Source organism: Pleurodeles waltl, chromosome 11 (assembly GCF_031143425.1).
Source record: "Pleurodeles waltl isolate 20211129_DDA chromosome 11, aPleWal1.hap1.20221129, whole genome shotgun sequence".
NCBI classification, from domain to species: Eukaryota; Metazoa; Chordata; class Amphibia; order Caudata; family Salamandridae; genus Pleurodeles; species Pleurodeles waltl.
The window spans coordinates 933,991,169-934,018,305 of NC_090450.1; the positions used below are offsets into that span (position 1 = coordinate 933,991,169).

The following is a 27,137-nucleotide window of genomic DNA, read 5'->3' on the forward strand; positions in this document are numbered from 1 at the left end:
CCTCCAGCCTGAAATCCTTTGTTCTATCAATAAAGAAGCTCAACGCCCTCTTTGGGTCCAGCCGGTGCAGTCTTTCTTCCTCTTTGGAAGGATGAGGCGGAGGATAGAACGTGGACAAAGTAATTGTCTGAGCCAAATGGAAAGGTGAAACAACCTTCGGGAGGAAAGCAGCCTTGGTCCTCAACACCACCTTATCCCCATAAAAAGTTGTATAAGGGGGCTTTACCGATAAGGCCTGCAACTCACTCACTCTCCTTGCAGATGTTATAGCTACCAGGAAGACTGTTTTTATAACCAAATACCTTAAGGGGCAAGAATGCATAGGTTCAAAAGAGGACCCCATAAGGAAAGTCAGGACCAGGGACAAATCCCATTGCGGCATAACAAATGGTTTTGGAGGATATTTATTTAGAAGACCTTTCAAGAATCTGATAACAATAGGGGATTTAAACAACGATGGTTGGTCTGGAAGACATATGAAGGCTGACAAGGCCGATAAATAACCCTTAATGGTAGCCACTGCACAACCTTTCTGCGCTAGAGACAGAGCAAAAGACAAAACGTCCGACAGATGAGCATGTAAGGGATCAATCTGCCTCTCTCCACACCACATAACAAATTTAGACCACCTATTAGCGTAGATAGATTTAGTGGAGTGTCGCCTGGCCGCTAATATAACATCCACTACATCAGGCGGGAGAGAGAAGGAACTCAGGTTGCCCCGTTCAATCTCCAGGCATGTAGGTGCAGACTCTGGAGGTTGGGGTGTAAAACCTGCCCCTGCGACTGCGAGAGGAGGTCTGCCCTGATAGGGAGACGGAGCGGAGGGCACATTGAGAGTTGGAGAAGGTCGGAGTACCACACCCTCCTTGGCCAATCCGGAGCTATTAAGATGACTTGGGCCCGGTCTTGGCGAATCTTCCTCAATACTCGAGGAATCAAGGGTATGGGAGGAAACGCGTAAAGCAACTGGCCATACCAGGTTATTTGAAACGCGTCCCCCAACGCTCCCTGCATCGGACACTGGAGGCTGCAGAATAACGGACAATGCGCGTTCTCCAGAGTGGCAAACAGATCTACCCGAGGAAACCCCCACCTTTGGAAGATTAAACGGACCTGATCTGGATGGAGACGCCACTCGTGGTCTGCCGAGAATTGGCGACTGAGACTGTCCGCACGTACATTCAAGACCCCGGCCAGATGATTTGCTACCAAACAAATCTGATGGTCCTCTGCCCAGGACCATAGACGAAGAGCTTCTCTGCAGAGAAGGTACGACCCTACTCCTCCCTGTTTGTTTATGTACCACATCGTGGTAGTATTGTCCGTTAGGACCTGTACCGACTGACCACGAAGGGAAGGGAGGAAGGCCTTGAGAGCCAGACGTACAGCCCGTAACTCTAACAGATTGATATGAAACATATGTTCCTCTGGAGACCAAAGGCCTTTGATCTCCAGATCCCCCAGATGAGCTCCCCACCCTAGAGCGGAAGCATCTGTTATGACCGTGGCCACTGGTGGCGACTGCGCGAACGGCTTTCCTTGTGAAAGGTTGTTGCCCGCAATCCACCATCTCAATTCCACAGCAGCATCTCTGGAGATCTTGACAGCACCTTCTAGATTCCCTTTGTGTTGAGACCACTGCCTTCGGAGGCACCACTGAACAGCCCTCATGTGCCAGCGAGCATGCGTGACCAACAGAATGCAGGAGGCAAACAGACCGAGCAGACGAAGGACCTTGAGGACTGGAACTACCGCTCCATTTCGAAACATTGGAACCAATTCCCGAATATCTTGGATCCGCTGAGGCGGAGGAAAGGCTCGACCCAATGTTGTATCCAGTACTGCCCCTATGAACAGGAGGCGCTGAGAGGGCTCCAGGTGAGATTTGGGCTCGTTCACCGAAAAACCCAGGTCGAACAACAGCTGGGTTGTTGACTGCAGATGATGCGACAGAAGCTGTGGAGACTTGGCTTTGATCAACCAATCGTCCAAGTAAGGGAATATTGCTATGCCCTTCCTTCTGAGCTCTGCCGCAACCACTGACATCACCTTCGTGAAGACTCGAGGTGCTGAAGTAAGACCAAACGGGAGGACCGCAAACTGATAGTGCTGCGACCCTACCACAAACCGGAGATACTTCCTGTGTGACTTGAGTATCGGGATGTGAAAGTAAGCATCCTGCAAGTCGACAGAGACCATCCAATCTTCCTTGTTCAACGCCAAAAGCACCTGAGCTAGGGTCAGCATCTTGAACTTTTCCTGTTTGAGGAACCAATTCAAGATCCTCAGGGCCAGGATTGGTCTCAACCGACCATCCTTCTTGGGAATCAGGAAATACCTTGAGTAACAACCTCGACCCCTTTCCTGCTCTGGGACCAACTCCACCGCGCCCTTTGAAAGGAGGACTTGTACCTCCTGTTCTAGCAACAGGAGGTGTTCTTCTGAACAATAAGATGGGCGGGCGGGATGAGGGGCGGGAACTCCCGAAAGGGAAGGGTGTAGCCTTTTCCCACAATACTGAGTACCCAAGTGTCCGTTGTAACAGTCTTCCATTTGCGGAGAAAATGCTGTAATCTTCCCCCTACAGGAGAGGAGTGAGTGGGAAATGGTGGAAGCCTAAGGTTGCTTCCCCTGCTGCACCCCTCCAGAGGATGAGGAAGAGGCAGAATGCTGCTGAGAGGCTCCTCTGGTGCGGGCCCTACCTCTCCCTCTAAAAGATCTATAGGGATGGGAAGAGGCAGGTTGCTGGTATCTCCCCCGAAAGGAAGAGGAGGAAGAGCCACGCCCAAATCCCCGAAACCTCCTGAAAAATCTGGAAGAGGCAGAGGAAGAAGGAGCTTGGAGCCCTAATGATTTAGCTGTGGCCCTGCTCTCCTTAAAACGTTCCAAGGCCGAATCTGCCTTGGCCCCAAACAGCTTGTCCCCATCAAAAGGGAGATCCAATAAGGTTGACTGTACATCCGCAGAAAACCCAGAGTTACGGAGCCAGGCCTGCCTCCTTGCCACCACAGTTGTGCCCATTGCTCTGGCCACCGAGTCGGTTGTGTCTAGCCCAGTCTGAATAATCTGGGTTGCGGCAGCCTGGGCATCTGAAACAACATCCAAAAGACCCTGGGGAAGCTCCGTAAATGATGAGGAAATGTCATCCATAAGAGCATGAATATATCTCCCCAGGATACAAGTTGCGTTGGTGGCCTTCAACGCCAGACTGCAGGACGAAAAAATCTTTTTGGACTGCGCATCCAGTTTCTTCGAGTCCCTGTCCCCAGGCACCGTCGGGAAAGAACCAGGCGCTGATTTGGATGAACAGGAGGCCTGCACCACCAAGCTCTCCGGTGTAGGGTGCCTAGAAAGAAAACCAGGGTCAGCTGGTGCAGCTCGATACCTCCTGGCTACGGCTCTGTGAACCGCTGGGGAAGATACTGGTCTCTTCCACACCTCTAGCACCGGATCCAGCAAAGCGTCATTAAATGGCAAGAGTGGCTCCGCCGCAGCTGAGGCCGGATGCAGCACCTCTGTCAAAATGTTCTGTTTTGCCTCTACCACCGGCAAAGGCAGGTCCAGAAAACTAGCCGCCTTCCGTACCACTGCGTGAAAGGAAGCAGCCTCCTCAGTGTACTCTCCTGGAGACGAAAGATCCCACTCAGGGGAAGTGTCCAGCCCACTGGCCGTCTCTAGACCATGCAGTCCATCACCCGAGTCCTCTAGTTCTCCTTCTTCCAGGACTCTCTGGTACTCCTGCTCCTCTAACAAACGGAGAGCACGTCTCCTCGAATGAAGCCTCTGCTCGATACGCGGAGTCGACAATGCCTCCGCCGAATTCGAAGATGAAAGAGCACTCTGAGCGGATGGACCCACCGGAGTCACAGGACGAAATCCCGACGTCGACGGGATGGAAATCTCCGGGGCCATTCCTTCTGACGCCACCGGAGCGGCCACCGGCGCCGACAGCGGCACCGAGCCCACGTTCCCAAAAGGGAGAAAGGGCATAAAGGGTGCCGGCCGTAGAGGCGCGGGATCACCCAATGAAAAGGCCAAAGGGCCAGCCGGAGCACCCCCTGGAGCCATCTGTTGGAAGATGGTATACATCGCATTTAGGAATGCGGTACTATCGGCTCCAGGGGTGGGAAAAGCCGGATACTGGGGTGCCTGTACTGGAGGCGACCCCGACGCCGGCCTCGACGTCTGCGAAGCCGGAGACAACACCAGAGGTTGCACCACTTCTATCACCGACGCCTGTCCAGGTGAAGTCGGTGACGCCGGAGAGGGCAACGGCGTCGATGGATGCGGCGTGACCGTGGGACTGACCTCCCAAGTCCTCCGGCGCTGATCCGAAGACCTGGAACGAGTCTCCTTGCTTGAATGGCGCCGTGATTCTTTACGGCGCCAGGAGCCTCGATGACGCCGATGCCTTGGCGAAGAAGACTTCTTACGATGTTTTTCTTTTTTCGACTTCGCCATAGACAACTTCGCCTCACGTTCCTTGAGGGCTTTTGGATTCATGTGCTGGCATGAATCGCAAGTCGAGACGTCGTGGTCGGAGCTCAAACACCAAAGGCAGTCGGAGTGAGGATCCGTAACTGACATCTTGCCTCCACACTCACGACAAGGCTTAAAACCCGACTTTCTTTGCGACATTATTACTGCAGCGAAGGACTACGCAGCAAACAATACACTGTAACCACGAAAGTAACAGTTGCTCCCTCGAAGATAACCGTTTCGAATGCACGGAAAAAAGGGAACTGACGTCGGCACGTCGTCGAGGACCTCTTATTGCCTGTATGACATCAGACGGCGTCGCGTGGGCTGGAGTGACGTCCTCGTCGACGTGCAGAGACTAGTAAGAAGATTTCCGTCGAATGCTGGCGCCATGGGAGTATTCATTAGGTGAGGAATCCACAGGTAGTTGTATCCATCAGAAAGGGGGGATTGGTCAGCTACACAAGTAAGCACCTATCAGGGGAGGGCTCTGGTGTCACCTGGTGGCACTGGCCACTCAGATGCTCCCAGAGTGCCCCGCCACCTTGGAATCCAAGATGGCAAAACCCAGGGAGACACTGGAGGAGCTCTGGGCATCACCCTTTGGGTTATGATGGACAGTGGTCCCTCCCCTTTCCTTTGTCCAGTTTCGCGCCAGAACACGAACTGGGGGTCCCAGAACTGATGTAGATTGGATTATGCAAGGAGGGCACCATCTGTGCCCTTCAAAGCATTTCCAGAGGCTCTAGGAGGCTACCCCTCCCACGCCTGAAACACCCCTCTCCTAAAGGAAATCCTTTCTTCTGCCTTCCTGGGCTTGAGCTGCTCAAGCAACAGGAGGGCACACACCTGTCTGTGAGGTGGCAGCAGCTGGGGCTGCCTGGAAAACCTCAGGAGGCTGGTATGGCAGTACTGGGGGTCCACTGTGGAGCCCCCAGAGTGCATGGGATTCTACAACCAATACTAGAATCAGTATTGGTGTACAATTTCCAGTTGTTAGACACCTTACATGGCCATATTCGGAGTTACCATTGTGAAGCTTGACATCGGTATTGACCTATGTACAGTGCACGTGTAAAATGGCATCCCGCACTCACGAAGTCTGGGAAAAATGGTCCTGGACGACATGGGGGCACCTCTGCTAGTGCAGGGGTGCCCTCACACACAGGTACTTTGCACCCAGCCTTCAGGGTTGAAAGGCCTGACATATAGATGACTTATAAGTGACCTGGTGCAGTGTAAATGGCTGCGAAATAGTGCATGCACCATTTCACACAGGCAGCAATGGCAGTCCTGTAGAAGCCATTGCATGGGCTTCCTATGGGTGGCAAAAGTAATGCTGCAGTCCATAGGAATCCCCTGGAACCCCAATACCCTGGTTACCCAAGTACCATATACTAGGGACTTATAAGGGGGCACCAGTGTGCCAATATGGGATGAAATACTGGGTTACCAGCATGTAGTGACAAATTTTGAAAGGAGAGAGAGAGCATAAGCACTGGGGTCCTGATTAGCAGGACTCCAGTGACAGTCGAACACACTGACATCAGGCAGAAATTGGGGGTAACATGCCAAAAAGAGGGTACTTTTGTACACAACCCCCCCCCCCCCCCACCCCCCGAACAAGGGACATTAAGGTTAACCTTGCCCAGATGAGTCTTTATTGTCTAAGTGGAAATATCTGGAGAGTGAATCTGCATTGGAGTGGTTACTGCCAGGTCTATGGTTCCACTGTAAAGTCCATCCCCTGTAGGGAAATGGACCACCTAAACAATTTAGGGCTTTTTTACCTTTCATTTGTTTTAACCATAATAGTGGTTTGTGGTCAGTCTGAACCACGAAGTGTGTCCCAAATAAGTAGGGTCTTAGCTTCTTCAGGGCCCAGTCCACAGCAAAGGCCTCCCTCTCTATGGCTGACCAACACTTTTCTCTAGGGGTCAACCTCCTACTGATAAAAGCAACAGGTTTATCCTGGCCCTCTGAATTCAGTTGTGATAGTACTGCCCCAACCCATACCTCTAAAGCATCTGTCTGGACAACAAACTTCTTAGAATAGTTTGGGCTTTTCAGGACAGGTGCAGTACACATAGTCTGCTTAAGCTCCTCAAAAGCTTTTTATCAGCTGGCTGTCCATAGCATCTTCTTGGGCATTTTCTTGGAAGTGAGGTCCTTAAGAAAGCAACAATGGAGCCATAATTCTTAATAAACGTCCTGTAGTACCCAGTGAGACCAAGAAAGGCTCTGACCTGTGTCTGAGTAGTAGGGGGAGACCAGTATAAAATAGTCTGGATCTTCCCCTGCAGTGGTTCAATCTGTTCCCCGCCAACCAGGTGTCCCAGATAAACCACCTTCCCCTGCCATATGTGGCATTTTGAAGCCTTGATAGTGAGGCATGGCTTTGGCAGGGCCTCCAAAAACTTTCCATAGGTGGACAAGGTGGTCATCCCAGGTGGAGCTGAATACAGCAATATCATCTAGATATGCTGCACTGAAAGCTTCCAGACCTTGGAAGACTGTATTCACCAGCCTCTGGAAAGTGGCAGGTGCATTCTTCAAACCAAAGGACATAACTGTAAATTGATAATGATCTCCAATGGTAGAGAATGCAGTTTTAGGTTTTGCATCTTCTGATAGCTTGATCTGCCAATACCCTGCAGTCAAGTCAAAAGTGCTTAGATACTTGGCAGATGCCAGTCTATATATCACCTCATCTGCCCTAGGTATAGGGTGAGCATCAGTCTTGGTGACTTTATTGAGCCCTCTGTAATCTACACAAAACCTCATCTCCCTTTTACCTTTCTGAGAATGAGGCTTGGTACTAGCACAGCTGGGCTAGCCCAGAGGCTATCTGAGTGCTCAATCACTCCTATGTCCAACATTTTCTGAACTTCTGATTTAATGCAGTCTCTGCCACGGTCAGGCTGTCTGCAAATTTTACTTTTGACAGGTAAACTGTCTCCAGTATCTATGGTGTGTTCAGACCAAGTGGTCTGACCAGGTGTCAGAGAAAACAGCTCCGAAAACTGGCCTAGAAGGATCCTGCAGTCCTCCTTTTGCTCTTCTGTAAGGCAGTCTGCAAGGACAACCACTTCCACTGAGTCATCAGCTGCAGTGTTGGAAAAGAGATCAGGGAGAGGGTTAATCTTCTTCCTGCCCTCATCAGTGGCCATGTGTAGGGTTAAATCTGCCCTATCATAGTAGGGTTTCAGGAGGTTCGCAAAGAACACTCTTAGAGAACTTCTGGGAGTGCCTAGGTCCCCTAAATAAGTGACCTCACCCCTTTTCTCCACTATCAGATATGGGCCACTCCATTTGTCATGGAGTGCTTGTGGTGCCATAGGCTCCACTACCCACACCTCTTGACCTGGGTGATACTCAGGGCAGCCTTTTAGTCATGTCATTGTTTTTGCAACTCTTGGCTTGCCTGAAGGTTTTTGTTGGCCTTTTTCATATACTCAGCCATTATAGATCTTAGGCTAAGTACATAGTCCACAATATCCCGTTTGGGGGTGTCAAGGGTTGCTCCCACCTCTCTTTCACAAGTGCAAGTGGGCCCCTAACAGGGTGGCCAAAAAGGAGATCAAATGAGCCTTAGCCCACTCCCTTCTGGGGTACCTACCTGTAGGCAAAAAGGAGGCATGGCAATAGGACATCCCATCTCCTCCAGAGTTTTTTCAGATAGTCACATGATCATACCTTTGAGAGTTTTATTAAACCTCTCAACCAATCCATTTGTCTTAGAGTGGTAAGATGTGGTGAATTTGCATGTTACACCATATTCTTTCCACATTGCCTTCAAGTATGCAGACATGAAGTTACTACCCATGTCTGATACTACCTCTTTAGGAAAGCCCACCCTGGAAAATACTCCCAGGAGGGCCTTTGCCACTGCAGGAGCTGCAGTGGTCCTTAGATGGATGGCTTCTGGATATCTAGTGGCATGGTATACTACCAACAAGTTAAATCTATTGCAAGAAGAAGTAGGAGGGTCAAGGGGGCCATCTATGTCAACCCCTACCCTTTCAAAGGTCACCCCAATCACAGGCAGTGGGATCAAGGGGGCCTTTAGGGTGCCCTCAGTCTTACCACTGGCTTGGCAAGTGACACCAGAGCGACAACTCTTTTGTGTCCTCTGACATATGAGGCCAGTGAAAGTGAGGGACCAGTCTGTCCCAGGTCTTGCTTTGCCCCGAATGTCCAGCAAGGGGAATGTCATGTGCCAGTGTTAAGAGGAATTCCCTATAATGCAAGGGAATGACCAGTCTCCTGGTAGCACCAGGTTTTGGGTCCCTTGCCTCTGTATAAAGGAGATTGTTCTCCCAATACACCTTATGGGGGTCACTAACATACCCTGTTTCTTGTTTGACAGCTTGCTACCTCAAAGCCTCTAGTGTGGGACAGGTCTGATGTGCCACACTCAACTCCTCCCTGACAGACCCCCTGCACCCAAAAGCTCAGCTGTGTCAGCTTGGAGCTCCTCTGGTGTACGTTCTGCACAGGGAGTAGACGACTCATCATCAAAAGGGGAATCTTCAGTAGAGGGAGGGATAGTGGATAAGGGTTTACCCTTTCTACCCCTTGGGAGCACTTGGTCCATTGTTCCAGGATCCAAGTTTCCCTGTCCTCTTTGCTTCTTGGCCTGAGCCCTGGTAAGAGCAAAGATGTGCCCTGGCATGCCCAGCATTGCTGCATAAGCCTCCAAATCCACTTCAGCCCAAGCTGAAGTCTCCAAATCACAGCCCAGTAGACATTCTACAGGTAGGTCAATGGATACCACAATTTCCTTTGGATCAGTAACCCCCTCGACCCCCCATTTGAGATTCACAACAACCATGGGGTGGCTAACAGTGTTAATATGGGTGTCAGTCACTTGGTACTGATGACCAAGTAGGTGTTGCTCAGGGGCTAACAGTTTTTCCATCACCATAGTGAGACTGGCACCTGTGTCCCTGTAGGCCTCAACCTGAACACCATTGATTAGGTGTTGTTGCTTGTACTTATCCTTATTGCGGGGACAAGCAACACGGGTGGCAAGGTCAATGCCACCATCTGAGACTGAAACAGCCTCAGTGGTTTCCCTAACTAAACCAACCCCCACTACATTAACCAAAATGAGCCCTGCTAGACCCTTGGAGTGGTTATTTGTAGTGTTTTTCCCAGTGGGGGTTGTGGTGGAGGGAGCTTTAGTGTTTTTCTTGGGACAAGTGGGGTCACTTGCCCAGTGGCCTTTGTTCTTACACATGTAACACCAAGGCTTTTTCTGTTGGTTGGAAGAGGATTTGTGCCTACCCCCAGAGGATTTTTGAGGGTCTGATGAAGAGACTGACTTTTTATCTTTGTCCCAACCCTTATCATGTGACTTACCATCCTTCTTCTTGTCCTTGTCACCCCCTCTATGAGCGTGTCTGCCCACCCTTGTTCTGACTCATTTGTCTGCCTTCTTTCCCAATTCTTGGGGAAGAGGTCAGATCTGAGTCTACCAAGTACTGGTGCAACAAGTCAGACACAATTGTTAAGAATATGCTCTCTCAAAATTAGATTATAAAGACCCTCATAGTCAGACACTTCGCTGCCATGTAACCAACCTTCCAAAGCCTTCACAGAACAATCCAAATCCACAATATCTATCTAATCTTGTGAAGACTCTTTTCTGGTCTCTCTGAACGTAATTCTATATAGGTTCAGTGGTTAGGCCAAATCCATCCAAGAGTGCTGTCTTCAAAACATTGTAATTGAATCTTCCTCCCTGACAGCCAGAAGTCTATCTCTCCCTTTGCCAGAAAAGGACAACCACGGAATAGCAGCTCACTGTACCTGAGGGACCCTCTGTACTTTACAGCCCCTTTCAAGTGCAGAAAACCACTTGTAAATGTCATCCCCTTCCTTGTAAGGGGGAACAATTTTGTGCAAGTTCCTGGAATCAAAGGTATTCTCCCTAACACCATAGTTCCTGAAACTGCTGCTGCTGCTACCATGGGGAACTAACCACAACCCCTACATTTCCCTTTCCACGGCTAAGGCCTCCCTATTTTGGGGCAGCTGTTGCTGCTGCAGCCTCCTCCAATCTCAGCTTTTTGAGCTTCCTGTCTATGGACGCATCACCTGGATTGGATGTGTGGGCCCCCTCAGAAACTGAGGTGACATGGGAATGTGCAGAGGTAGATCTTTCCCTAGCTTTGGCAACCCTAGTGACCTGGCCTCTAGGTGTGAAGGGAGCTCTACCTGTATGCGAACCCCTCCCACTGCCAGCTACACTAGATGGTTTGCTAGGGGGGACATTTTGTGAAGAGCCCTCCCCTCAATCTTCAGGCTGATCCCCTGAGTCTAAAGGGTTATAATCCCCCTCCCTCTCTTCCTCCTGGTTACCAAACTGCTCCTGGTCATCCTGGAGAAGACTTAACAAGAAATTCTTATTAGGGTTCTTCCATACCTCTAAGCTTCTCTCTGAGCAAAGCCCCCTTAGACTTTACAAGTCAGGTTCTCATAGGAAGTTCCCATGACTCCAGAGGTGGCCTCAGAGGAAGACATAGCGTAGTGAGTTAGAGTAAGGTGAAAGGAAAGAAAAAGACCTACTTTACTTAACTCAGTCTTATTAGAAAGAAAGTGAAAATACTAGATCCTGCACCAGGTATACTTTTGTATAGCTCTATGTATAGAGTACACTTTCCTGTAGAAAGCACCGGTGACTGAGTGATAAGGCAATTGCAAGTACTTATCCCGTCGCTGCACCACCAATGTAGGAGGCTGGCCTGGTTTGTAGTGGGTGCCAAAGGTACTTACACCTTATACCAGGTCCAGTTATCCCTTATTAGTGAAATGTAGTCAGTGTCTAGCAGCCAGGCTGTCTAGGGGTAGATGTAGCTGAGCAGCCAAGGCTGATCTAGGAGACGTGCAAAGCTCTTGCAACACCACTGTAGTGACACAGTACTCACACACACATGAAAGAAAATACTCAGTGTTACAAAAATAAAGGTACTTTATTTTTAGTGACAATGCCAAAAATACCTTAGAGACTATACTCCCTTAGGAGGTAAGTAATATACATAGTATATACACACTAGAATGCAGAAAAAGCTGTGAAAACAGTTAAACAGTGCAAATAGTTAAAATCACAATAGGTTGCAATGGGCCTAGGGGGAACACAAACCATATACTAAAATAGTGAAATGCGAAAATTGGTTTCCCACCTAGGCAAGTGTAGTGTGTAGAAGGGCACTGGGAGTGTAAGAAAACACCAAAGGTAAGTAGAAGAACCCACCCCACAGCCCAGAAAAACAGGAGTAAATCACAGTAAGTTGCCTGAAACACACGAGAAGTTGTGATAGAAGATTATGCAGGAACTAGAAGAGGCTGCAAGACACCAACAATGGATTTCTGGACCTGGAGACCTGTGGAAGAAGGGGACCAAGAAGCACTGAAGAGTCCAGTGAGAAAAGGAGCCCCTGCTAACCAGGATGAAGGTGCAAAAGAAGAACAACCAGTGAGAAGGCAGTCAGTTATGCACTTCTGACTGCATCAGACAACACCCCCAGCCACCTGATCACCGATTAGAAGCTACAATATATTCAGAAAACAGCAGCCTTCATGAGTTCGACCCACTCCGGTTCACCGAACGACCCATGCCCCCATTATATTTTCAACATGGGTCAGCAGGAGATCAGTAGCATCCTCATACTCATCCTCAATGCCTTCATCATGACTGCCACCATCCCCGAAGCATGGAAGAAGGCAGAGGTCCAACTACTCCTGAGGAAATCGTCCGCCGACCCCATCAAACTCGATCTCGCTGCTCCCCTTTCTAGTCAAGATTCTGGAGTCATCAACAGACAGCTCTCTGAACATCTGAAGGAGCACAATCTACTGGACAACTCTCAATATGGCTTCCACGCAAACCACAGTGCCCAGACCACCCTGATCGCCGCAACATATAACATCAGAGCCCTCCTTGACCGCAGAGAGAAGGTAGTCCTGATCCTCCTCAACCTCTCAGTAACATTCGCCAACATCTTCCATTACACCCTCATCTCCAGACTCCACCACATCGGAATCTGAAGCAGCGCCCTCAAACGGATCCACACCTTTCTCACAGAGCACATCCAGAGACCCCGCCTACCACCTTTTACCTCAGAGCCCTAGAACATCATATGCTGTGTCTCCCAGGGGACCTCACTCAGCCCCACCCTCTTCAACACCTACATGACGCTGCTGGCTGTGATCGTCCGTTCCCATGGACTCAACATCATCTCATACGCCGACGACTCAGCTCATTATCTCTCTCCGAGGACCACAGCACCCCTAGAGCCAACTTCAGCAATGCCATGACCAACATCGCCGAATGGATGAGATCCAACTGCTTGAAACTGAACACGGACAAGACTGAAGTGATTATTTCAGAAACAGCACCCTTCACTCCTTCCCCCCTCTTGCCCACCACGCTTGGACAAACGCCGATTAACCATGCCCGTAACCTCAGCATCACCATCGACAGCAAACTCACCTTCAAGCGACAGAAAAATATAGTGGCCTCCTCTTGCTTCCACATCCTTTGCATGCTACATAAGATTTTCAGAAGGATCCCCATTAGCACCAGAAAAATGGTAACCCAAACCCTCATCACCAGCAGACTTGACTACGGAAACACCCTATACACCAACTCTCTGCCCAGCTCCTCCACCCCTTTCAAACCATAAAGAATGCAGCAGTGGGACTCATTCTGGAACTCCCCAGGTGGACCAGCATCTCCACTGGCTGCCTGTGCACAAGAGAAGCAAATTCAAGGCTCTTATCTTCGTGTACGAAGCCCTCCACAAACATCGAACCCAAACTCATTAACCATAGGCTCTCCTTCCACCAGCCCACCAGAGAACTCCGTTCAACTCTCCTCGCCCACGACTGACATTTTTATCACAGCTGCTGCGGTGACCGCTACTTCTCCTACCTCACTGCCAAAGCCTGGAACGACCTCCCTCCCACATGCATACTGCTCACACCTGTCTCGACTTCTGGAGGGAACTAAAAACTTTGCTCTTTGCTGAGAGGTCACCAGCACACAGCATCGAGCGTCAGTGCCGCCTCCGCCTCCCCCGCCCCCCTCCGGGGGTGATAAGCCGCACGTTGCAAACACAGAATGATATTGATTCATTGACTATTTGCCAGGTGAATAAAAGGTGTAGCACATATCAGTTTTGGCACAGATAAAAGGATGCTTTGGAATTTAGGTACATGGAATAAAGCCCACAACAAGGAGTGCAGTAGAAATGACTAATAACAAGTGACTAATATATGACAGCATTATTGGGAATGTTGTTGGGTTTCTTTAAAGATAAATTAAATAAACACTTATTTCTGATAAGCACTGCTAACTATACTTCCTTTCCTGGGTTAGTCATGACCCAATATGCTTTGCATTCATAGGGCTTTGTGCTATGCACACCAATAAAATTAAATTATCTTGTGTCTTGGTGTACCGGACATACAGACTCACGTTTATACCTTGGCACCTTCATCCATCCTTCCAGGCGAACGCTGCTACTTGGTTCCTTCAGCTGCACTCCAGGAGAGTTCATCTTGTCCCGACAGAAGGCTTCTGTGAAATGAGAGGCATACTCTGCAGGCAAACCACACGTGGCAGGCAAGCATGTGGAGCACTTTGGGTGGCATATCACCTGGCATTCTAATAAAGAGAGGGCACAAGTCAATCATAACATTTTAAATGCTTAAACAAACCATCTAGGTGATAGATGCTGCCATTCTGGACTCATGTGAGCGCTCTCTCATTTTGAATTCAATCTGGGGTGTGTGGGTCCCCTGACCATAACAGATACTCCTGTGAATCACACGTGTTCCAGTTCTATAGACATCTCGTTCGCCCTTAAAAAAAGGCAGAATCTAATGGCAGATAAACATTGCCTAAACACATCTTGCCTAGTCACCATTGGCTACACTGCAGACACTACTTTAACTCCTGTTTTTTGCTTTCCGTGTTTTGGTGCATACCCTTCCCAGGCCTCTATTATTCATTTTTCTAAACAGTTATAGTGTTAATCAGCAACAGTTATTCCAGGAGGAAATTCTACGAGGACACAAATAATTCCAAACTAGTGGAATTATTCTCATCTACATCAGTAATCTTTCACTATCTAGCTCCAACTACGAGAGTGAAGCTAGTAAGATAAAAGGTTTATTCCGAAAGGCAACAATGGTTCAGATGTGTGCTTAACTAGCACTGAAGCACTCTTCTCTTTTTCAATACACGCAGATGACAGACTGAGACTTGTAAACTAATTTACAACCAGGCGGCCAGAGCGTGCCACAGTACACTGGATGTAAATCCTGCCACCTATGTTGTTTGTCTTAAGTTCCTCAGTCCCTATGAAATCTGCAGGGAAAATGCAATAATCGTCATGCCCGCTCCCAGGTAAATGTATCCTTTAGTAGTTATCCCTGGAAATATGTATTAAAGACTTAATGGTCTAGAAACAGGATCCCTGGCAAAAATATTCCTTTGGTGTCTTATATGTGTGTGCAAGTGTATACATTGGTGTGTGAGAAGTATGATGTATTGGTATTATAACCAACACACATTCATCTTCATTTGACTATTTACAGTAAATCTCAAGCATGGGATGTTACCACTTTTATCTTGGAGGTCTTCTGCTGTCCCAGTTGACCCAGACAGGCTGGAAGTCAAAGGGTTTAGTGGTGCTGTGTCTCACACCTCTGCTTTGGCGGGGGTACATCTTTCATTGGAAATAAGGATGGTTTTGCAAAAGCACTTTGACACCTTTACAGTAGAAACAAACAAACAAACAGGTTTGTTGGCATATCCTATGGCATTTTTGTGCTTGAGACAGATTCCAATGACTGTACCTTTCAGAATATCCAGCAGCAATTTCAGCTGGAGAGCAGTGCTGTTTAATTGCTATATGTTTTTGCAAAGACATTCTCACCGTACCTGATAATTTGGAGTTGTGAAGACTGTTTGTGTAGAAAAAGTCTCTCACTCACATTAACAGGAAGGACAAATACATTAAAAAGCAGAAGAAATGTCCGATATTTCTACACAAATAGAGGGTTAAAGCAAATTTGATATTGCTCATGTGTAAATAATATATAAAGATGAATAAGGGAAAAAATACTAAAGAGAAGAGGAGGAATTGCACTTTGCTAAGAAAAAAGGGATACGCCTGAGGTACTGCACAACAGCATTCTGAGAGGAGCAGGGGTTACTGATGACCAAGTTACTTACCTTCGGCAAAGCCTTATCTGAAAGAGACTTTCTGAAGATTCCTTACTTTAGAATATTTCCAAGGTGTCAACTAGATCCGTAAATTTCAAACAGAAACCCTGCGCGCCAGTAGATGGTGTCCATTGGCTCTGTGTCAGAAGTAACATGCTTGGGTCTATATCGGCGCCACCCCAATGCGCTGACATCAATTACTTTTTGCAACATTTCCATGCCAGAAGCATGGAGCAATGAAGTCTCTTGATTTATCAGCGTGCCAGCACTGGGCACCTAAAAGGGGTCACCCTACACAGAGAAACACATTCACAGAGTGGGAAGGATGGGTGGGTCAGTATAGATCCTGCAGCTAGCTAGAGTCTCTACCAGGTGAGGCGTTAACGACTTGTTTATCTGATAGAGACTTCTTGCTGCAGATTTCTGACCTTAGATTAGATACCCAAGCAATGCCTCCCCAGGGAGGGACTGTGAACTGATTTAAACCAGAAGTCCTGGAGGACCGGATGGGCAAAGTGCCCGTCACAAAAGACCTGACTGTCAAGGCAGTAGTGTTTGGTAAACATGTGTAGAGATGCCCATGTTGCAGCGTGACAGATGTCTAAGAGAGTGACTCTGCAAGCTAATGCAGTGGTAGTAGCATTGGCTCTAGCCGAATGAGCCCACAATCCCTTAGGGGGTTGCTTCTTGGCTAGTGCATAGCAGAGTTTAATGCAAAGCACAATCCATTGTGAGATGGTCCATTTCTACACAGCCTTTCCTTTCTTTGCCCAGACCACCTTAACAAAGAGTTAATTGTCCATGCAGGACACTTTTGCAGAATGACAATGCTCTTTTTAAACCCAGACGGTGGAGTCTCTCTTCCTTGGAAGGATGATGCTGAGCAAAGAAGCTAGGCAGTGTGATGTTCTGAACTACATGGAAGTGTGTGACGACCTTTGGTAAAATGAAGGCATATGTTCTCAGAAGCAGTTTCTCTGGTTAAAAAAAAAATAAATAAATAAAGATGTGGTGTAATGAGGGTGTACAGACGATGCTTGCAGTTCACTGACCCTCCTTGCTGATGTTATGGCCACCAAGAAAGCTGTTTTTGGTAAACAGAGTGGACAATAATGCCTGGTATTGAATAGTGAGCATCAAGGATGTTCGGACTAAATTTAAGGCCTAAAGGGGCATATTGAAGGTCTTTGGCAGGAATAGAAGTTGGAGGCCTTTGAAGAAACGAGTCACAAGTGACCTAAACATGGAGGGTTGATCTGGCAATCGCAAAAAAAGACGAGATGGCTGAAAGATAAAACATTTCTGTGCTCAAAGCAAAGCCTTGCCATGCTAAAGAGAGAATAAACAACAGCACCCATGGATAAAGGGGCAGAAATGGGATCAACCTGTTTTGAGTTGTGCAGGATTATATACATTTTTCCCCACAGGCAGGAATCTACTGTCCTAGTTAAGGGACGCCTAGCTGCCAGAATTACATCACAGACTTCTGAAGGGGAGATCAAAGACTGTCAATTACCACTGCTCAATCTCCACGCATGATGGCGGAGCATGCGCAGATTCCGATGAGGGACCCTGCCCTGCTGCTGTGACAGAAGACCCTCCTGACAGGGAAAGCCTGATTGGAGGACTGATGTTCAGCCTCAGAAGTTCTGGATACCAAACTGTCTATGCCCAATCTGGAGCCACAAGAACACCTTGGGTCCGGTTGTTCTTGATCTTCTTGAGAAGTCTGGGCAGGAGTGGTGTCAGCAGAATGGTGAACAGGAAACCTGAGCTCCTCTCAAGACAAAAAGCGTCTCAGAGTGAGAGTTGCCATGGAAACTCCTGCGTGCAGAAGTGCTGACATTGCGCGCTGTGGTAAATAGCTCTAACCAAGGTTCTCCCTATTCTTGGATCTGCTAGGCATCGATGGCTGAGTTTGTTTGCTTTGGTGTTCAGCAAACCCTCCAGATATTGAACCACTAGGAAAATGTAATTACGTTCTGGCCATGTCCAGAGAAGCAGGGCCGCTTGACACTGGGTCCACGTCCCCATCGAGCTCTGTAAATGTTGCAATAACACATGGCAATATTGCGGTCTGTGAACACTTGTATAAACCTCCTCTTGATGGAGGTGAGGCTTTTAAAGCCAGTCAGATTGATTGCTCTCACTCCAACAAGTTAATTTGAGGCTGAGACTCCACCGGATGCCAGGGTCCGCTGTTCTCCAACTTTCCCAGATGGCTGCATCAGCCCAGTAGTGAAGCATCTGTCATAGTCAGTTCTGGGTGGGAAAGAGAGAGGGGTCTAACGCTGACCCAGTTGCAGTTCGTCTGCCACCAGTGCAGGTCTTTTGAAGTTCCCTCCAATATCTGGACCAGGTCAGAGAGATTCCCCTGATACTGTACCAATTGGGACTTCAGGTTCCACTGCAGAGCCCGCATATGCCAGTGGGCATGTGTCTCCAGCAGACTGCAGGAGGCCATGAGACCCAGCAACCTCTAAGTCAGTCTCACTAAAATCCGGGATAGAGGTTAAAACATCGGTATTATAGCCTGAATATCCTGGACTTGCCATTCCAGAGGATAGACCTAAAATGGTACTGAACCCAGAACAGCTCCAAAAAAAGGGACTGCTGAGAGGTAGTCAGGTATGACTTCAGTACCTATATAGTGAACCCCAGCGAGTGCAGGAGGTACACCATAGTACAGACGTGGGAAACAACTGCCTGGTGCGAGCCCGCCTTCAACAGCCAATCACTGAGTTAAGGGAAGACTGGAACCCCTGACCTCTGCAGATGTGCTATGACCACTATCAAAACCTTGGTGAACACCCGAGGGGCACTGGTGAGGCCAGAACAGAACACTGCAAACAGAAAATGCTCGTGACCCACCATGAACCTTAGACAGAGGCTGTGGGCAGGCAGGACGGGGATATGGAAGTAGCCATCCTGCAAGTCCAACGCTACCATCCAGTCTCTGGGATCCAGGTCAGACAGAACCTGAGCCAATGTGAGCATTTTCAATTTCTCCTTCTTCAGGAAGAGGTTGAAAAGGCACAGATCTAGAATAGGAAAATGCCTCTATCCTTTCTGGCCACCAGAAATAACTGGGAATAGCAAGCACAACCTACTTTGATGCCGGAATCCTGTTAAAAGAGCCTGTACTTCCTGAAAAAGCAGGGAGAGGTGATCCTCTGTCAGCCAGTCGAAGGATGGTGGCATGGGCTGTGGAGTTTCGAGAAAGGGGATTTGAGAAACGCCACTGAACAATTTAGAGAAGCCATTTGTTCCATGTAATGGGCTGCTAGTGGGACAGGTGATGGCTTATCCTGCCACCCAGTGAGTGCCCATGATGGTAGGAGGGCAAACTAAAGGGTTTTTGGGGCTGCAGCTCTTAGAGGGGGGGGGAACTGGGTTGATCTCTGGCTGGTTGTCTCATGGAGTCTGCAGGAGCTGTATCCTCAGCTGCAAAGGGGTGGGGAGCCTAATGGCCTTGGTGGGAACAGAAGCAGCTGGCTGGTGAAAGACAGTCTGGGGCTGGGCGGGACCATGGAGAATATGAGGGAGCAGGAGGTGGGCTTCATTGAATAGGAGGAGTGGCAACTCCTGGCTACTCATTCGTTTGTCTCGACTGCCACAAAGGACCTCAGCCGCCCTCCACAAAACCATACCAAACGAGTCCCCTTCCTCAATAGCCACAGTATGAGAGACCATGCCAGTGTCTGGTGACGCATCCAAACCGATAGCATCCATCAGTTCCTCATACCAGTTCTCTGCTCACCAAGGGGAGTAGGGTAATTATGAGGGTCCTGAGACCACTCTCAATTGTCTCTCACACCAGGCCTGTCAAAGGAAAAAGGCACTGGCTCGGACACAAAGGTTCTGGTTCCGGCCAGTTGAGCGACACCCAAACAGCACCCATACGGCTCTGTGTCAGAGTCTGATATGGTGATGGGGCCAGAGCCACCAAGGGGCATCAAATGCACCAGAAACCACAGCACTGGAGCAAGCTCCAAAGGAAGTTGCAATTTTTCAGGTAGAGTTGTTCTGTATCCAAGGGGCTTGACTGGCACAGAGGGCGGACCCGCCAGCGGAAATACAGTTAGGACTCCTCCCTCCTTGGGCCTAAATGTGCTACAGAGGGGTCGGTCTGCCCGAACATGAGATGCATGGTCTCATAAAACTTCTAGAGTAGGGTGGGAGTCACTCCGGCTTCAGGAAACTCTGGGAGACGTACAGCAGACCAAGACACAGGTGCTGTGGTGGACTTGTGACGTAATTCCTGTGCCTTCTCTGAAGCACCGGGCGACCAGGAGCTTCAGTGACCACTCCTGCAACACCCTTAAGTGCCTGGTGCAGCAGTCCTCACAGATCTTGTAGTCATGGTCCAGCTCCAAGCAGGAAAAAAAAAAATCAGGTGAGTGTCTGTCCCAGACCACACCACAGAGTTTAAAACCCACCATTGTTTTGGGTGGGGGTGGGGGGGCGGGGGGAGGAATCCCTGATACAGTGGGAGATAATGGCTCAGAAAGAAGCTTTGACACATATTGAAAAATGGTCAGTCAAAAAGTGACTGGGGCAGCTCTCTCTGGACGTTCACTGACTGGTGCGGAAAGAAAAAACTGATCTCAGCGCACTGGGGTGGCACTTATATAGAGCTGCACGTGTCACTTCCGGGGAGGATGAAGCGGGAGGGACCAAGGTGAAGCCAACTGACTCCACTTACCGGCATGCAGGGGTACTCGGCCAAAAAAGTTTCCAGATCCAGTCTGAGGCTTGAAGAATATTCTAAGGTGAGGAACCTGCAGCTAGAAGTCTATGGATACTAATCTGAGTACTAGAAAGTACTGTGTGCTGTTTGGTGCACTCAAGTGCTGTATATTTTATGTCTCTTTATTCCAGAGGTACATCTACACAGGCTATCATGATTATATTCTTTGGCCATACGGAACCTTTATTTTTTTCTCATGTTGCTAGACAACTTATTAAAGGAGAATGAATGGAGAAAAGGGTTTAGGGACTATGTTGCTGCAGTTTGTAATCTATAAGAGAAAAACTGCCTTGACCATGTAGTGGCTTTAAACAAAGTGGAAAGGGGTATTTACCGCTGGTAAATACGTAGGAGGCCTAGGGTTGAAGGAGCTAGAGTAAATTAAGAAATTGAAAGAACATTATATTCCAAAATTGCGTGTTGCTGTGGAGACATACCAATTGGGAGGAGGGCTCTCTGTGAAGGAAAGAGTGCAAAATTGTTTGATCGACCATAAGGAAGCTAGAATATCATGAAGGAGGTTGGGACATAAACAGATCCTAAAAGTAAATAATTGATAGTAGTGACTAAGAGGATAGGATATGCCCTGGACAGTGTTGAGAGATTACTTTGGATTGAAGGGTCAAGCCATAAAGAAGGAAACACACTGAGTGCCTTTATATTGACTATTACTCTAACTTTGTAGGCTCTTTCCTAATATACCATTGTCTGTATCCTGTCTCCTAGTGGAAGGACCAGATTGCTTCTGTAGCTGGTAATTAAGAAATCTTCACAGCAGTGCTGAGCATGCATGTGTGCATCATACATGGCATACCACTTTCCGTGGGTGTTTGTGCTCCTTTGATGTCAGTTCTCATATGTAAACAAGCGTTTGGCAAAGCCACTGCGTCTGACTTGTCTGTAATACATAAAATAGACAAAGGGTGGCACCATTATTTTATGAATCTGTAATTGTGAAGCAGAAAGAGATGTAGCTGCTTCCCCTGTGACACATTTTGGAATGCTAAATGTATACATCCATGATACACTGGCTTTTATTGTATGAAACTCATTAACACTGCCAACACGTCTTTCTACAATCAGACCCTAAAAAGAAACTCGATAATGTGTCTTCTCTTCTGGTGTCAGTTGAGAGCAATGATAAAGAGAAAAAGAATCACAAAACTCTTCACTACTCATCAGGGTGAACACCACCACCACCTTGTTTAATAGCAAGAACAGTGGGTATCTATTAAAAGAGGAGGAGGCGAGATTCTCCATTCTGCCTGAGGAGACCCAGTCAATGAGACTGGTTATACAGAATATTCTATTCGACAGAGCAGCTGCTTGGCAGTACAAATGATATGGCAGGTCAAGAAAAGTTTTCCTTGAATGGGTCCTACATCCACAACAAATGCACAAAATGTTTTTTTTTCACTGAGGTCAACCAAACCCTAGGATCTGTTTGCCATCAATGATAACAAAAAGGTGTTATTTTTACATCAACAGCCACTGGCAATCATGAGCAGGGGGCAGCACATTTTGGATCACCTGATACAGAGCATTTGCATACACTTGAATCTGTTTCTCCTCATCCCAAGGATCATCAACAAGGTCAAAGGAGAAACCTGCAATGTAACACTCTTTGCTCTGGTACTGCTGAGTGAGCATTGCTACACAAACTATCTGCCCTATTCTAAGGAAGCCCTTAGAGCAGCACCTCTCCAGTCATGGTCAGATTATGTCTCACATCCCTGCATCACTCAACTTGATGGCATGGCTCAGATGCATAACCATGACTTCACACAATATTGGCAACACCTTCTGCCCCAAGCTGAGGCATCCTTAATTACAAAGACATGTAAAGCAAAATGTAAAACATTGTGTGTCTGGTGTATCCAGTAAGTGCCACACCCATCTCATTACAGCCACACCAGATTTAGCTTTACATTTTTTGTATCTGCCCAAAGGAGGCTTCAAGTATAAATTGTGATGATTCAAATATGAATGATTGCATTTGAAAGTAATACTTCTCTATATGATTTCCGCATTAAGAAGTTCTTGAGAAATATATTTACACCCAACACCTATCTGAGCTGGAGAGGAAAGAACCTAAGTTTGTACGGGACAGTAAGGTAACGATGAGATAAGGAAAGTAAACTACTTTCAGTAGATCCAGGTGATATATAATTCAAAAGTAAAAAAGACTCTCAAATAGGAATTGACTGAAAAGGATTGAATGAATGGTGGGCTAAAGGACAATCAGATAAATTTCAAAACATATTGCTTTTTCATAATCTTAAGGACCCTCTTGCATACATTTACAGCAATCACACTGCTAGAAGCCACCCCCAATTTGAAAACATCTAGTGAAGTTATTATGAGGCATTAAAGAGGAACAGCAGGAGTCACTGATGCACAAAATTAGATAAAATACTCTACCCTATGCCACCGACCAGATGCTGTTACTGGAGAGAATTTGGTGGAAGTAGTATGAAAAGAATTCCCAGGCTGAAAAACTGCTGAGCTGTGAAAAGTGGCTTGTGACCAACACATTGTCAAACAAATAATAATGTAATTGTTCCTAAATATTTTAAGACTATTGCTCATTCTAACTGCAAAGAGTTTTATCACTAAAAGTCATTGCAAAATGAGTCAAGGAAGCGGCAACTCACACTGACAGAAACAAGGTCATAAGGAAGCTCCAGTTCCCAACTGATATCAATCACATTCTATAATAAAGGGCAAGTGATCTTTTGTTTGTTTTGAATTACTTTTGTGACTCCCCATTTAGTACAAAGTAATTTTTCTAACTATGATAAGGACTGAAAGCAGCCAGTCGCATTCACCTGATGCTGGTTGATATTTAGACCATGATTCAAAATTTTAAAACATTTCCTGATGTGCTCCTCCGCTAAGCTGCCTAAAAGTAGGGAAGAAGCTAAACTTGGCAACCACATTTAAACCCGACATTACCAAGAGTCAAGAAATGCATGAGCAGAAATGCACAGGATTCACTGGGGCTGGCCTTTATAGGAAGGCTGAAGGGAGGAAAGAGACAAAAACTGTTTGTGGGAGCTTTTTTGAAAGGCAAGGTCAGGTCAACAGACACCTGTCCATGCACCAGCAAGCGTTACTGTGAAGAAAGGAGGCGAAACCTGTAAGTTTGTTACAGATCTTTGCAGATGCTGAAATATGAGAAGCATGTTTCAGATGGCAAAGGGCAAGAATAGAACCACACCATTAATTAAGATAAACTTGTCTTTTGTGACCAGCAAATGAGCATGATTTTCAGCTTTTATTGAGAAGGCCACGCCATCAACGTTTTACTACCTCTTCCTCTAATACTTATTAAGCCATTATGACCACCTGGGTTTGTTATTGAAAAGTTAGTGATGAAACAGCTCTAGTTTGAAACCAATGCTGTGTTTAATGATATTTCCTTGGGTGCAAGTTAAGGACTATTCTAAAAGAATGTGCAGAAAAATAATATATGTTCTACCCGAACATATGTTTTTTTTTTTCAATGATGTTTGGCTTTTCTCTCAGTGTTGCATTGTTTTTGAACATATTTTGAATGGATCTTGATAGACTGGGGCTATCATCATGATCTACTGTGCATAGATGCTGTTTAAACTAAAGGTGCAAATTGGAGACTAAAGCAGTCTAATATAACAGTAAACTAAGCCTTTGTCGTTCAATTTCCAAGGTTCTCACTCCAAAATATCAATTTGTCGCCACAAATATGATAGACTACAAAACCTGCATTTTCAGTAGGGAAGATAACCTCCCATAACCTATGGAATACAGAGCATTTCATCACATGGATTTGCATAGAAAGCAAGGGCATCATAATGGCTTCCCAACATTCCATGCAGAGATATGCTGTGAAGATCTGTCATACACATTCTATAGCAAGGCATAAAGAAAATTATGCCTGCTGAATAAATGCAAGCCATCAACAATGTTGTTAGCTACGAGTATGTCTGGCACAACCTGGGACCTACTAGAGGGCTTTGAGTGTTGGGTATGCATCTAATGCCTGGGTAACTTTTTAAAAGATTAATGGTCTAGAGCAGTATATATTTTTTTGATATGTTTATCATTATTTACTCTGAAGGGGGTATTAAACGAAAAGACCATTCTTACCAAGACATTTTGCTCCCTGTCTTCCAAAGTGCACAGTATCTAGGCACACGGAACACTTTGCTGCTCTCATTGTGAGTCCAACACTGAAGCGATGAGGAATATTGTGGTGCATTCGCTCTTTTAGACGACGTCCAAACTCTGCGTTAAAAAAATGTTCACTAATTATTAAAATGCACCTGTATGAACATCAGTTTGATAAATTGTAATAATTGCTACTAATGAATGCTGCAACACTGAAAGTCATTTCTGTCTACAAAGACAATTTAGAAAAATATAATTGCTCAATTTATAAATTAAATCTAGAATACAGATGAAAAGAAAACAAATAGGTTTGAAGAACAAGATACTTACATTCGGTAACGCATTATCTGATAGACAGGATCTACCCACAGATTCCTTATTTTAGAATTCCCCAGGTGCGGGCCTGGATCCAGAAACCTTTTTCCCCATAGCACATCTGCACGTTGGAAGAGGGTGCCACGCGACTCTGTATCAACGTCGTCTACCAGATGTAAAGTCAGCGGAGCCCATATGAACCCCCCCCTCCTCACTGACGCGCCGCCAGTTTCTGCTGTGACTATTTTCCACGGTCAAGACATGTCAGAACTGTCTATTGAAACAGTGTGCTAGCACAAAATACACCGGTGTCAAATCACCAAATTCTTTTTTCAAGGTGTTTATTTCCATAGCTAAATCTTCTGAGACCAAAGAGGACTCAGTTTCCAGAGCGGGGAGGATGGGAGAGTTGTTAAGGAATCTGCAGCTAGATCCTCTCTCTACCAGACAATGCATTACCAAAGGAAAGTAACTTGTTCATCTGACAGAGACATCTAGTCGCAGATTCCTTACTTTGGAATCAGATACCGTAGTCATGGTAACCCGGAGGAGGGACGGCAAACTGAGACCTTCCAAAAAAGTCTCTAAGTATTGCAAAACCGGTCTAGAACAAGTGAAAAAGACCTGACAATCATAATGATTAAGGTGAGTAATAATATACTCTACATTATCAAAACCTGTGGAAAGAAACAAAGGTAAACATAACCATAAGGCATGAAAAACATGGGAATAACCTCATGCAAATTAGAATGTCAAATGTGTGTCAGAAGCGACCCAACAATATTGAAAGCCTCTAGACAGAAGAAAACCAGTCTAGTACAATATATATATAGACTATGCATGCAAAAGAATACCTGTGAGGAAAAACATACCCTTTACTAAAAGAACTGTGTAAAGGACCACAGTAAGAAAAAGTTACTAAAAAGTTAAGAGCATGGAGATAGCATCAACCCTGATCCAGGCCATTAAAAACCTAACCCTAGAACAAAACCGATCTAGACAATTAAAAAAAAAACAGCCATTCATAACAATGTAGGTGAGCCCTAACATATTTCACAATGTAAAAAACGTAGGAGGAACCACTGAAAGGGAGTCAAACATTCCAAAAACATCGTAGAAAACAAAATCCATGTTAATATGACCAATCTGTGTTAGAGGCGAACTACCAAAATGAATATAAAACTACCCGCTCCCTTCATAGGATCCGAACCCATGCATGAGCACCCCAAAAGTACTGTGGAAAGGACCACAGCAATTAAAGTGAAAGAAAACATGGGTAAGAAACACTACCCATGACTGTAGGACAGTATTGCCAAATGAGCTAGTGAAGATAAATCTATTTGTTCTTATATATTGATCGTAACTGCATGTTCTACTCTGCTGGAACAGAGAGCAGCATAACATGCCATTGAGCAATACCTCTTACCATGTAAAGGTATATCCGAACCAGACCTACACTATAAGACACAAAGAATGTTTATCACTTGCAGAGAAAACATACAATTGTCCTCTTTAAAAAACAGTTGAAGACAACCATAGCAACCATTTGGCATATAATTACACTTTACCCAAGGAAAAGTATCTAGAGATTATAACATCTTCAAGAGATATATATTCTCTCTCTCTCTCTCTCTCTCTCTCTCTCTCTCTCTCTCTCTCTCTCTCTCTCTCTCTCTCTCTCTCTCTCTCTCTCTCTCTCTCTCTCTCTCTCTCTCTCTCTCTCTCTCTCTATATATATATATATATATATATATATATATATAGTTACTTCGTTTACACTATTATCACATATTTGTTTTGATTATTCTGGGCGTGTATCAATTCACTTGTCTTTTTTGGTCATATTAGTAACACTTTTGTGATAAGTTTATTTTTATTGGTAAATATGCTATGGCACTAGATATGTTATATACAACTACAGATCCCAGAATGCCACATAAAGGCATAGCTTAGTGGAAAAGTATAAATGGCACATGTTTTGGAGTAACACATTACCGTGATCAAGACAGTGAAGGCAGAAACGCGTAGGTGTTAGGTGGTGGGATGTTTCGGTACTGAAAATAAAAGTGGATTCATTACAATCCTGTGAGTGCGTCATTTTTAACTCAAGTGTTAAACTGGCAAAATAATATATATATATACATATATATATATATACATATATACTTACTGACAGAGGAGTATAATAAACAAACTCCTATA

General features: G+C 46.3%; 1 protein-coding gene across 2 annotated transcripts in view; it reads right to left on the minus strand.

Annotated features, from left to right (window-relative positions):
- Window positions 1-27,137, minus strand: part of CIT (citron rho-interacting serine/threonine kinase) — a 1,039,445-nt gene that overhangs the window by 290,175 nt on the left and 722,133 nt on the right. For both annotated transcript variants that reach the window (XM_069215034.1, XM_069215033.1), the window contains exons 33-34: window positions 24,600-24,737; window positions 13,975-14,155 (exon numbers count right to left, since the gene is read on the minus strand). In XM_069215034.1, the coding sequence (XP_069071135.1) occupies window positions 13,975-14,155; window positions 24,600-24,737 (319 nt within the window). The remainder of the gene's footprint in view (window positions 1-13,974; window positions 14,156-24,599; window positions 24,738-27,137) is intronic.